Raw genomic sequence first — 11,909 nt, 5'->3', positions numbered from 1 at the left:
ATGCCACAGGGAACAGCAATCACTCAGTGGAGCAGGGCTCGATTCACCACGGGAATAGTCAATGAGAAACTGGATCCGCCCCATACCTTCCTCCTCTCTCTGTTGCAAACTCGGCCATGGCAGGAGGAAAATCAGCTGGCAAAAACGCTGCTGCTGTTGAGATTTTTTTAAATTCATGGTATGAGGCTAACCTTTGGTCTACATTATAAGCAGAAAGAAAACAAAACCACAAAAGCCGAGGATTTTATATCAGAAAGCAGGAAATTCTCTCTGTCAAACAAGTTGTCATGCATTTTAATTTTCTTATGCATTGAAAGAGATTTTTACAGGCTTTAATCACACAAAGATAATCTGAATAAACACACAAAGCAGTTTTTTAGTTTTGATTTAATTTATCAAAAGAAAATAAATATTTCCCAACAGCTCTTACCATTAATGAAGAAGTAATTATGACTCAGTTGTGCTTGAGCTTAAGGTCAGGACTCCCTTGTCCATCAGTTATGATAAGTCTTCTAGGCCCCAAAGCAGCAAAATATCCAGAACACCACAATATTTGTATTTCTCATTATCATATTGTGTTTCTAAATGCTGTGCTAGTTTTAAGTCAAATGAAACACTGTGCACCTTTTCCAAAATGTTCCACTTTCATCGAGCAAATTCACAGAATAGTTTTTGCAAGAGTCTTGTTTATCATAAAGGTCTTTTTGGTAAATGTGAGCCAGCACCAGTTTTCGCCCTGCAGCTCTCCCATGGATGCCATTTACATCCAGGCTCTTTCTTACTGTTGAATTATGAACACTGACCTTAGCTGAGATTAATTAGGTCTGCAGTGCACTAGATGTTGCTCTGGGTTCTTCCTGACCTCCAGGATGAGTTTGATATTTGAATTTGTTTGATGATCTGAAACATTTAAGTGTGACAAAAAACAAAAAGAGAAGACATCTGTAAGATGGCAAACACAAAAACTGCATAGTTAGTTGCCAATTTTTGTGTTATTTGTTAGAATTAATTATTATATCACAGATTGTTTTTCATATTTTAGGCAGACATGAAGATCTATTCCAATTTGCTTCCAGTTTAATGAGGTTAAGAGCCTCGATCCCATTATAATGATTTGAGTAGTGAATAAATGCAGCGCAGCAGCAGGTCAGAGATTTGTGAGACAACAAAATCTGAAGAGAGTTTTTCTGAACCATTATATTTAATTAAACTCACATGCATCAAATTTATGGGTTGTGGGTTCAAAAAATAACTTCTGCAGAAACGGCTTTATTGTATCACCTCTAAAATTCTTACAGTCACTGTAACACAGCAAAACAAAACAAATTCATCTCCACAAACTACTCAGCAAAATTAACTATTACAAAGGCTAAAGAAAATTAATTTTATACCGTTGCTTAACACATACAAACAATTCTGCATTACTTCTTTTCTAGCCTTTTAGATGCACCATGACAAATTCAGTCATGTTCAATAAATTAGAGCATGATGACATTTAAACAAGTACGTTTCAGTAAGTCCATGATTGTATTATCATATACACTCATGTGTGTTCATATACATTTAATTGGTCTGATGTAGTAATCTAATCTTGGATGTCATTTTATCAGTTGCAAGCAGAAAACCATCACAATTAACAGAAATAAAAGCTGGAAATTATTAGTCTGTGTGTAAATAACGTATAATGTGTGTCAGTGAGTCCAGTTACAGAACAAAAACTTTAGGTAAAGACAAAAATGTAGCAGGAGCTAATAGCAAAAAGCCCATTTCATTTCACTAAAATCACCTAAAAAAGCTTTGATTTTATAAATAATGTTTGATTTTAAACCCAGCTTACTTACCTAGGAGTTTACATACTGTAAACATAGTATGTTTACACTATGTAAACATACTATGTTATAGAGTTTACATACTCCTAGGTTTACAGTATGTAAACCTAGGAGTTTACATACTGTAAACTCCTAGGTAAGTAACTGAACATTTAGGAGAGTAAAATCTAACTATTAAATGAGGTTTTGTCTATTATGTGACTCCAACCCTTTTACATCCTAAGATTACACAGATTAAATCCCATCAAAAACAGTTTATAATTCTATTATTGATTGGTTTTAGTCAACTACTGAAATCCCTTACCTTGAGCCATATCTTGATAAACATGCACCGTTTTCATCATAAAGCAACTTATTGTAAACACCTAACAAGATTTGTTTTTGTTTATTTCACCAAAAAAAAACTACAACAGCGCAGCTTTGGTCACAGAGATGTTTTAGGAGGTCAATATGAGGTTGAATGTTTGGCTTTGAATTCCTTCTGATAAGGTGATTTCCTGCCCTAAATCAGTATTTAGTTTTGTCAAAGAGTAACTAAAACTAAAAATTAAACCAAGAATAAAAGAATAAACAAATTTAAGATCTGACCAGATATAATAAAGCAACTTGTGTGGGAAATCAAGGGTTCGTCAAGATCTTTTTTACGTCGCGAAGACGCCCTCCGCCCTCTCTACCGCGGCAGTGTGAGCCTGAAAGAGACACATTCATCTGCCATGAATACAAGTCAAAAACTCACATGATCTATTTGTAAGACACTGATCCAAATCAAACCAAAAGTTTCATGCAACAGCGCGATCAAATGCAAGACTCTCATTTTCTCCAGTAAACATAGACTGACCGTTGATATCAGATATCTTTTATGCTTTAGGTTCTTGATAGCAGAATTTCTGATGTCCAGTTCTTTCTGCAAGTAAATGTGTTTTTTGTTATGCTTTCGAAAACATCCTCAGAGAACTTAAAAGAGTGGCCACCAAAGGTGTGAGCTTACGACGTTACCTCGACTTTGTGGGTGATTTCAGTGACGGCGGTTTGGTCCACGTTAGGGGCTGAGATCACGGCTTGCAGCTGAGCCTGGACCTTCTCCACACTGTCATTCAGAGCCATCAGCTCATCCTCCAGAGGCCTGAGAGACAGATCTGCTTGGTTCTCCGCCATATCAACTGTCTTTGGAACAGACGATTGTAGTTCCTCCACCTCAATCTGAAGCTACACAAAGATTAAAAACAACTTCAGTCATATGAATGATTCTTTCACTCTCGCCATCAAAAATCTTAATAAAAAGCGTTTACCTTCTTGAATTGCTCTTCCAAGATTTGAAACTCTGTCTTCTTCTCTTTCAGAATCTTTTTTTGAGGAATTGTTAAATTACTCTGTGAAACACATTGTAGCAAATTATGCTTCAAAAAAGACAGTAAAAAAACCCCACTTATAACAGCAACCAGTTACAAAAAGAATCATCAACACAACCTCTGACTGTGAGAAGGATTTTGACCTCCTTTCAAGACGGCTAAATTCATTCTCGGTTTTTGCAACACGCTTGGCAAATTCTTTATTTTCTTTCAAAAGAGCATGAAATTCCTCTTTCATGCTCTTCAGCTCCAAGACCTTTTTATCTCTGCATTCCTATAATGACAAAAAAATTAACTTATGGGAGTTAATTACCACACATCAAGATTAAAGCTGCAGCAACTGAGAAATCTAAAAATAATCATTCATTAGTAAAAAATATGTGTGTGTAAAGTTGCATTTTTTTTTTATTCAATTGTTATTGAATAACAAAATTACATTAAATCAAAACAAAACATTGATTTTAATCAGTCAATTGATCAGTCTAGTAGCTATTTGATTTATGGGCTTACCTTAAGAGCTGTGATCTCTTTTCCTGTATCTTTGCTCAACATACTAATAAGATCTTTTGCGTCACTTATGCATCTGTCAATGTCTTCATTAAGATTGCCAAAGTGGCTCTTCCAGAGCAGCTCTCGCTCACATGTCACACTTTTCATTATGTAGTCGTGTTCCTTTTCCAGCTCTTGTAATTCTGTCTTATTTCTGATTGAAGTTTCTGATTGAACAGGAATCAGAGATGTAGCTCATTATATTGCTGACATTATGAAATGCAGAACTGTCGTAAATTAGTTGCTCACCTCTCAGAAGTCTCTCCCACTTCTCCTTAGCTGCAGTCATTTCTTCTTCATGTTTCTGTTTGAAGGAAAAAGAAAACACTCAAGTGCGCGCCAGAAATGTTGAGGTGTTTTAATGTTATTCTGTACAGGACGAACCAGCAGAAGCTCTTTGAAAACGTCTTCACAGCTGGACTCCTGCATCTCAACCAGGATGCCCATCATTTCCCTATACAGATCTGCCTCCAGTTGACTCTGCTCATCCTCCAGCACATCGGTTGTGGTGACAATATCTGCTTCCAGCTCAGTGACTGTGTTATGGTGTTCACACAGGAGGTGCTTCATCTTCTGTCTGAAGACCTGGCAGGAAAGATATCAAATGAAGCTATATAAAATGGAAAATCTATCCAGTTTTTTCATTCAAAATGCGAAATGGTTTTTTTTTTCCTTCTATGTGATGTCTGAAAGTGGTGAGGGCTTTTAGGCGGCTGTGATTCATAACGAAGATTAAGCATTCTTATGTACTTCAAGCTACAGATTGAAAAAACTCATTTTCAACTAAATCAATCAAAATTATCATCATAAGGAACAATGTCTCCCATAGTATGTGAAAAAAAAATTAATAGTAACTTCTGCAGACTTCCAAACAGTTCTTTGCAAACATAAGATTGCACACAATACCAAGGATTACACACAGGTGACTTTTTGCCTTCATCAAAATACATGTAACATATAATATAAGAATATACATATAATGTGAGAACGCAGCTGCAGTTTTTGAGCATTAAAGTTACCTTAATCCCCACTATGTGATGAGCCTCATCATCTTCCATGGCCTTCTCCAGGTTTTTAAGTTCAGCCTTAACCTCCGCCAGTTTTCTGTCAGTGACTTCCCGAAAGGACTGAATCTTGTCTCTCTCCAGCTGGAAGTAATTCCTCTCCACCCTCTCCCTGTCCAGCACCTCACGAAGTCCCAGAACATGCTCTTCTATCTGAAACACAACATCATCTGTAAACAATCCAGCCATCATTTTGAAAACAAAGACATGTGAACCCAAAACATGGATATATTATATCCTGAAAAGAGGACAGGCGTTACTGAAAAGAGACAGGCGTTAAAGTTAGCGGGGTTCAATCCTCTAATTTAAAACATTTAAATGATAACCCAACCTGTTCCCTCGATATCTCCTCCTTGGTGAGGCCATTTATTAGCGTCGGCGGCTTCGCTTCCGCCTTTTTCTTCTTGGCATCCTTTTTGGGCGGCTGTTAGACAAAAACAAGCGTAAAACCCAACTTTCGTAGCGCCTGCGCCACTTTAAATGCAAACGCCATCATCACTTTTTGCTTATTAGCATAACACCGAGCGTTTCCGGAGAAAGCCGCAGCTGCTGCCAACAATTCACAAACCACATTCGGTAATTAAACTAAAACACTTTAATTTACGGTGAGAAATTCGTAAATTAAAAGTCACATTTAAAAACACGTTACCATAATTCGTTTAGAGGCGATAACGATGGCGGAAAGGCGATTTCTGTATTATGTTTGTAAGATAAACGACAGCAGGTACAACTCCGGTGGGCAACACTGAGGTGTCCATAGCAACAACGCCGTGAATGCGGAAGTAACTCGTTTTTACGTACGTTTCTGGCTTACGCGCTTTTTAAAGCAAAAAAAGTAAGAATAAACTTTTACTTTTCTAATGTAGCGATTAAAGCCGCGCTCAGAAGTCTGAGTTATCAAACTTTTGCTTTACATTTGATTTGCAGTTTTTTTAAAGTGCTTTGTGTGTCTCCCACGTTTGTTTTCTTTTTGCTTCTGCTTCCCAAATTTGTATCATGATTTTTCTGTCTTGACTCTCTTTAAAACTGCAATTTGTGAAAATGTATAGAGGGCCAAAACGCTTTGTTTTTTAATTATTAGGCATTTAATGTTTGAAATCGAACTGGTAATAAACACATATAATAGATAAATACATGTATCCCTAGTTATTTGTGTTAATGTACTGAGCTAAATTAAATATGTATTACCTGAAACTGGTGGCTCGTTTTATGTACAATCATATAGAATTATTTCAACAAGTTTGGGTTTCATGGTTTCTGTGTTACCATAAAACTGAAAGCAATAACATTTGTTAGGTTAACCAGGATATTAAATCTACTGCACTAGTAGACAATAGTAGTGTTAGCACCCCCCTTTGGCTTTGATGGGTAATGCTGACAGAGTAAAATAAATTCATGATGTACTGCAGCAAAAATGAAATAACTAGTGAGATAGAGGTCACACTTTTTAATATTTAAAGAGGTAGTTGTTTATGTTTCATTTCCAACCAAAGTAAATGAATGTCACGTTTTTGATATAGTCATTTATGGAGCTACAGCATTTTTTTCACTCTATAATTTGAAAGTCTATGAACAGTGACACTCCCATCAGTTACAGTTTTGATGGTAATAGACGGAATAAAGTTTGTACTGTTTAAGGAGTTCCGAGGTTTATGTTGCTTGTCACTTAAACCAGCACAAACACAGATGATGTAAAGGTTGAGACCATCATAGGTCTGCTGTATAATACACACTGCAGAAAACTGTTTCAGTGCAAGCTTTTAAAACTGAATTAAGAAAGTTTCTGTGTTATAAGTCAAACTTTTATTTGTTGACAAAAAAAAATACTTAAACCAAACATCACAAAACATTGCTCATGAAGAAATGTTGGTGTTGATGCCAAAAAACAGCACAACGGGACATCAACCAGGTTACTCTCTTCCTGATTACAGCGACCTTTACGCCTTAGATGGGGATGTGGACAGCTGGACGACTGGAGGGAACACTGAGACAGAAGCAAACATAATTAATGCAAATAACAATATGCAAGAAATACAATCACAGACAAAAACTACAGGACACTTACCTTTTGAGCGAATGAACTGGGCGAACAGATCTGTATCCATTACTTCTAACAAAAAGAAACGGCATGTTAAATTTAAATGAAGTCGACTCTGTAAACTTTAATGAATATAGCTTCAATAGCAAGTCCAACCTTTGGATGAATCTATGTGATTCTGTAGTTCTTTTGAAATGTTTTGACCTAAGAAAAAAACATTTACGCATTATTAAAGAGGTGCACAATTCCATAGTTTGAGGAATATTATATCAATACATTTTAACATACAAAATCTGCAGCAGGTGACATTTTCATGAATTCAGTCACCTTTCACGCTGACGGCCCTAAATAAATCCTAGGACAAATAATTGTCTTCATGAGTCAGGGAAGTAGGAAATGAAGTTCACATGTGTGTCATAAAATCTCAGCATAAATCTAGGAGGCCTGTGAAGCTGTCACAGGTTTGTTAGACAAAAAAAACACAACAGATTATTTCACCAGAAATATATATTGATAATTAAAAGCAGAATATATTTCGTAGTAACTCCAAGAATACCCGAGACATTCCCATTCACCTCAGCTAAGAGGCTTGTAGATAAGAGCATTAATTGGAGATTTAGTCAAGAACCTTATGACAACTCTGGGGGAGCTGCAGCGATAAACAGCTCAGCTGGGAGAATGTGTTGAACAGACAACTTCACAGAACTCCCCATTTTACAGAAATGAATTGAATGTCGTGTACGACACAACAGGGTGGTTTGGTCAGATGAAAGCACAACTGAACTTTCTGCCTTAAATGTAAAACGCTGTAAATCAACTCTAATGTAAAATCTGGTGGTGCTGTTATTGTGATATGGGATTGCTGTTCTTCTGCATCATCACTGATCCTGGTCAGAGGCAAAGGGAGATTGATGGAGATAAATACAGGACAGCCCTTAAAGAAAACCTGTTAAAGACTCCAAAAAACTTGATGCTAAGACCGAAGCTTACCTTCCAGAAGGATGAGGAAATTCATGACTAATTGGTATAGTCAAAGTTCTAATCTAAATTCATTTGGCAATCTTAAAAACTCAGTCCTAACATGCAAGAAAACTTGAATTGTAATTGCATTTAAAGGTGGATTTAAGGTGATTCAAAAGGGAGATGAAGTGAAAAAACTTATTCATGAAATCTCAGCAATTGTTATTTGTAGAACAATTGAAAATTTCGTTCCACTTCAAAACTATGAGCTATTTCATGTTCATTGATTACAAGAGATGTCAATGAAATACAGCAATGTTTAAGGTTGGACTGACTAAATGAAAAGTTTCAAGGTGAATGAAAACATTAGATACTCACCTTGACACTCACATGCAGACTCTTCTGTTTTGTTGCGGCTAGCGTTCATAAAAGAGGATTCTTGAAGCTGCTGCACGTCCTGCTCACCTCCCCATTCAGATTTAGTACTTTTTGTGATAAAAGCTGATGCCTCACAGAGTCCATCATTGTTTTCTTTATTTTCAGACATAGATACCGCTGACTTGGCAAACTGCAAAATTTCTTCAGGCGGTGCGACTGGAAGCACAACGAGAGCAGAGCTGACAGTTCTTTTGTTAAGAAGGACAACATCTATGGGCCCTCTGATGCTTTTCAGATAGATCTGATACTTTGCCGGGCAGTTTGGGACCTGCAGGAAGATACAGCCATTATCTCCTGTGAATGAAAGGCATCAAGGACAGAGGAAGCAATAAGGATTCCTAATGAAGCAGAACTTACAGCTTTGGGAATGGGAACATCTAGCTGGGTGCCTGGTGGTGCTTGCACTGCCAAAATAATGTGACCTGGAGGGAAATTAGATAATTATGATAACTTTTATGCAATTTAAAGCAAAAATTAAAGTTTCTTTTTAGCCCCTTGAGCTGCTATATTCTTCCAGCTATCTGCTAAATCAGCTAAACATCAACTCATTCTGTTTAGATAACGATAAAACTTCAATCATTCAGAACTCATTATTACATTATCAAACATTTGAGTACTTTTATGTCAAAATCAGCAGAGCTTCTTAATTATTTAATCCCTGCCTTTGAATTTTTGAAGCCTTGCAGGTTGAATCGAAGCCAAACCAAATCCTCCGGATTCACAGCAACTTTCTCTTCCTCTCATTTAAACTTGAAGGACGCTTCAGTCAGAGAGGCTGACTTTTAACCCTCGTGCAACTTTAATGGCTTTGAACTTTACTTGACTCATGCTGCTGTAACAATGTTCTTCAGTCTAATAAAATACTCCCCTTGCTTTTCTTAAAGCTGTGAGAGCAGGTTTTGGTCAGATCCTATATGTCCTCCTTCATTATTATGTGATGTTGCATTCATTGGTGGGAGCTTTAGATGACACCCTGAGTTGATTTGCCCTTGAACTGTCATACATCAAACACATACTATGGACAGGATGTGCTTGGCTTTTTTTCCAAGCAGTAAAAGTTTAATGGCCTTGGTCGATTGTTGCAGAGAATCTGGATAAAAAGTGATATTTGACTCAATACAGTAAAATCTTTAAAATATTTTACTAGAGCAATATAGGCCAGGTAACTATAGCAGCATAGGATAAAGTAGAATTCCCCCAATTGTACTGTTTTCCCCCTATAATCCTGGATCATAATATGCAAAGTATTTTAAAACAAAGTCTGATGTTCTCTCATACACAACTTCAAGTTACTGTCATATAATGTAAAAATTAATTCCCCTTTAACCTCTTTAAAACCAATCAGCCATAAAAAACCCAGCCTCACCACTGAAGCAGTTGCAGATATCTTCATTGGTCACATAGGTCAGAGTTGATTTGAGTTAAGAAATATTGCGATACACGTCATTAATTTGAATCTGACCACTGCAGTGCCAAAAGAAATTAAGAAACATATTGTAAACCAACATGTTTATTTATAAACTGCTACAAAAAAGATATTTTTTCCATTCTTCTATTTGGCTCCTGATGATGTCTTCAACCAACATCCTCTGCTGGTCCAGTATAGATTCCTGCCACTTCAAGTCCTCCAGCTCAGAGTTCAGGTTCATGAATCTGTTGTCAAGAGGCGTCCCTCTTGTAAATCAAAAAGAACGTGTCAAGCTGTTGTACAGACTCTGTTTTGTTCTGCAATCCTACTATGCAAACCAACAAGAGGTAAAAACTTACACCCATTTCACATGGCGCTTGGATATTTTGACAATAAGACCGATGCCCTCCAGCACGTTTGTGATATCGTAGATTCTTCTGATATGTTTCACAGCCAGAACCTTGAATGCCTGAAAGAGTACAACCACATAAAAATTAAGACTGTCAAAAATAATTAAATTAGCAAAAATACCATTTAAATGTTTTCTGAAAATAATTCATTAACAGTCTAGATTTGATCTAGATTTCTAGAATACTTTATGTGAATACAAATAAATAAATCCAATGTACATTTATGACAGATACTTTAAATATGGAACCTGTACAAAGAAAGAAGAAAAGAACAAATCAGATAAGAAAAACTTGTCAGATTTCTCTACTATTTCAACATTGTATTTTTATAGTATGAATTAAAAACAAACAAAATTATATCAAAGACACCCCACGTGTCATCACGGGGATAAATATTCAGAGATGCAAATATGCAGTCATTTTCAATGATAATATTATGTGTTCCAGAAATAAGCCAATATTTCTGTATTAAAATGTTGTTTTACTGGTCTGATGTAATATAATTTTAAATGAGCTGTAAGTGGAAAGTTGTCATAATAAAAGCAAAATAAAGCTTTAAAAATAATGATGTATGCAATGTTCCACTTAGTGAATGGTGTTACTGAATAAATAGATTTTAAAATATTTTTCAAATGTGTTGAATATAGCCATCATTACATTGTACCTACTGAGAAAAACTGGTTAAAGAGTGACTAATACTATAGTTCAAAAAGGTACATGAAGTACTATTGAAAAGTTACTATTTCACTAATATTAACATCTGAAACCCATAGAACATATAGATGTATTACAAAGTGTCACATATTTCAAGTACTTATTCCTGCTTTTAATGATATTCATGGCTTACAGCTAATAGAAACACAAGTTTTTGGAAAAACTTGAATATTGCGTGAGAACAATAAAAGAAATGTCATACTGAAATATGATGCTACAACCTGCACAATCACAGCTGTGCAACAGTCACTGTCTCCTTCCACAAGGAAGATAATCTGCAAAAAGTAATTTCTAAATAAGCTGGCTGATCACAAAGTGCTGTATGTAAGCATAAAACTGGAAAGTTGAGTGGAAGGAGAGTGGTGGAAAAAGCTATACTAGCAACAGGAACAACTGTAGGATGGAAAATTGTGAAGAAAAGTCCATTCAAGAGCCTGTGGGGATTCCCAGATTGTGGACTGCAGTTGGAATCCTATCTATTTATTTATTGAACACTAGAAAATGCCCATTTCCTTCCTTGTTTCTAATAGTGTAAAAGCCTTACACATAGTCGACACTTTAATGTTGAATGAAATATTATAAAAGTAGTCAGCTAATTTAGATGAAAAAAAGAAATGAAGTAAGTTAAAAAGGACTTTCAACACAGACTATTTAAACTTGGGGAGTGTTGCGATCACGGTTCAACGTACGTGGCTAAGGTCCAGCTCTCCGTGCTCGGCCTCCTGTAGCAGCCGAACAAACCTCTGAGTCAGAAGGCTCAGGCTCCTGGGAATCCTATTGGAGCTGAGGTCTTGTCTCGAAACAAAGGTTTCTTTTTCTGGACTTTCTTCGGAATCCATTCTGCCGCACGGGACATTCAAACAAACGCGATTTGAATTAGCTGCGCGGCTACAACAACCGGAATGTTGTCCTTCAAAATAAAACTCCAGTCGGGTTTCCTGTAGATTTTTTTCGTCGAAATTGTATTGTGATGTAACTGATAAACTTGTATGAAGAAAAATTTATAAAGACAACTAAATTCCGCGCTTACCTTTTTCTGTTTTTGGGAAACTAGAACCGACGTAGTTCCTAGCAAAACTTTATTTTTGCAAGATTTCTTAGCGGAAGTACTTTGATGTTCGGACAAAATGTTAATAACTCTTTATGGCAG

The 11,909-nt window shown here is 36.3% G+C and overlaps 2 protein-coding genes across 5 annotated transcripts; both read right to left on the bottom strand.

Moving 5' to 3' along the window:
* Positions 1-404: 404 nt before the first annotated feature.
* On the bottom strand, positions 405-5,585 carry LOC129364021 (dynein regulatory complex subunit 4-like). 2 transcript variants are annotated; one of them, XR_008606394.1, is made up of 12 exons: positions 5,441-5,585; positions 5,123-5,215; positions 4,747-4,944; positions 4,112-4,312; positions 3,977-4,031; positions 3,689-3,894; positions 3,297-3,452; positions 3,119-3,199; positions 2,826-3,035; positions 2,668-2,733; positions 2,418-2,518; positions 405-900 (listed from the first exon to the last, which is right to left on the bottom strand). XR_008606394.1 is itself a non-coding variant. In XM_055036393.1 (11 exons), the coding sequence occupies exons 1-11, from the start codon at positions 5,441-5,443 to the stop codon at positions 2,471-2,473; spliced, it is 1,317 nt and encodes a 438-aa protein (XP_054892368.1). In that variant the 5' UTR covers positions 5,444-5,585; the 3' UTR covers positions 1,254-2,470. The 2 variants fall into 2 exon arrangements, 1 of the variants encoding a protein (XP_054892368.1); XM_055036393.1 differs by lacking the exon at positions 405-900 and having other exon boundaries at positions 1,254-2,518.
* A 992-nt stretch (positions 5,586-6,577) lies between these two features.
* On the bottom strand, positions 6,578-11,637 carry LOC129364025 (transcription factor E2F5-like). 3 transcript variants are annotated; one of them, XM_055036397.1, is made up of 9 exons: positions 11,449-11,637; positions 9,995-10,104; positions 9,767-9,901; positions 9,594-9,637; positions 8,585-8,649; positions 8,168-8,495; positions 6,986-7,033; positions 6,857-6,901; positions 6,578-6,775 (listed from the first exon to the last, which is right to left on the bottom strand). In XM_055036397.1, the coding sequence occupies exons 1-9, from the start codon at positions 11,596-11,598 to the stop codon at positions 6,729-6,731; spliced, it is 972 nt and encodes a 323-aa protein (XP_054892372.1). In that variant the 5' UTR covers positions 11,599-11,637; the 3' UTR covers positions 6,578-6,728. The 3 variants fall into 3 exon arrangements, with proteins under 3 accessions (XP_054892372.1, XP_054892373.1, XP_054892374.1); XM_055036398.1 differs by having other exon boundaries at positions 6,857-6,898; XM_055036399.1 differs by having other exon boundaries at positions 8,180-8,495.
* Between the last annotated feature and the right edge of the window lie 272 nt (positions 11,638-11,909).

The sequence above is a fragment of the Poeciliopsis prolifica genome, unplaced genomic scaffold, assembly GCF_027474105.1.
Source record: "Poeciliopsis prolifica strain line A6 unplaced genomic scaffold, Auburn_PproV2 SCAFFOLD011, whole genome shotgun sequence".
NCBI lineage: Eukaryota > Metazoa > Chordata > Actinopteri > Cyprinodontiformes > Poeciliidae > Poeciliopsis > Poeciliopsis prolifica.
This window is presented reverse-complemented; position numbering and strand designations above follow the sequence as displayed.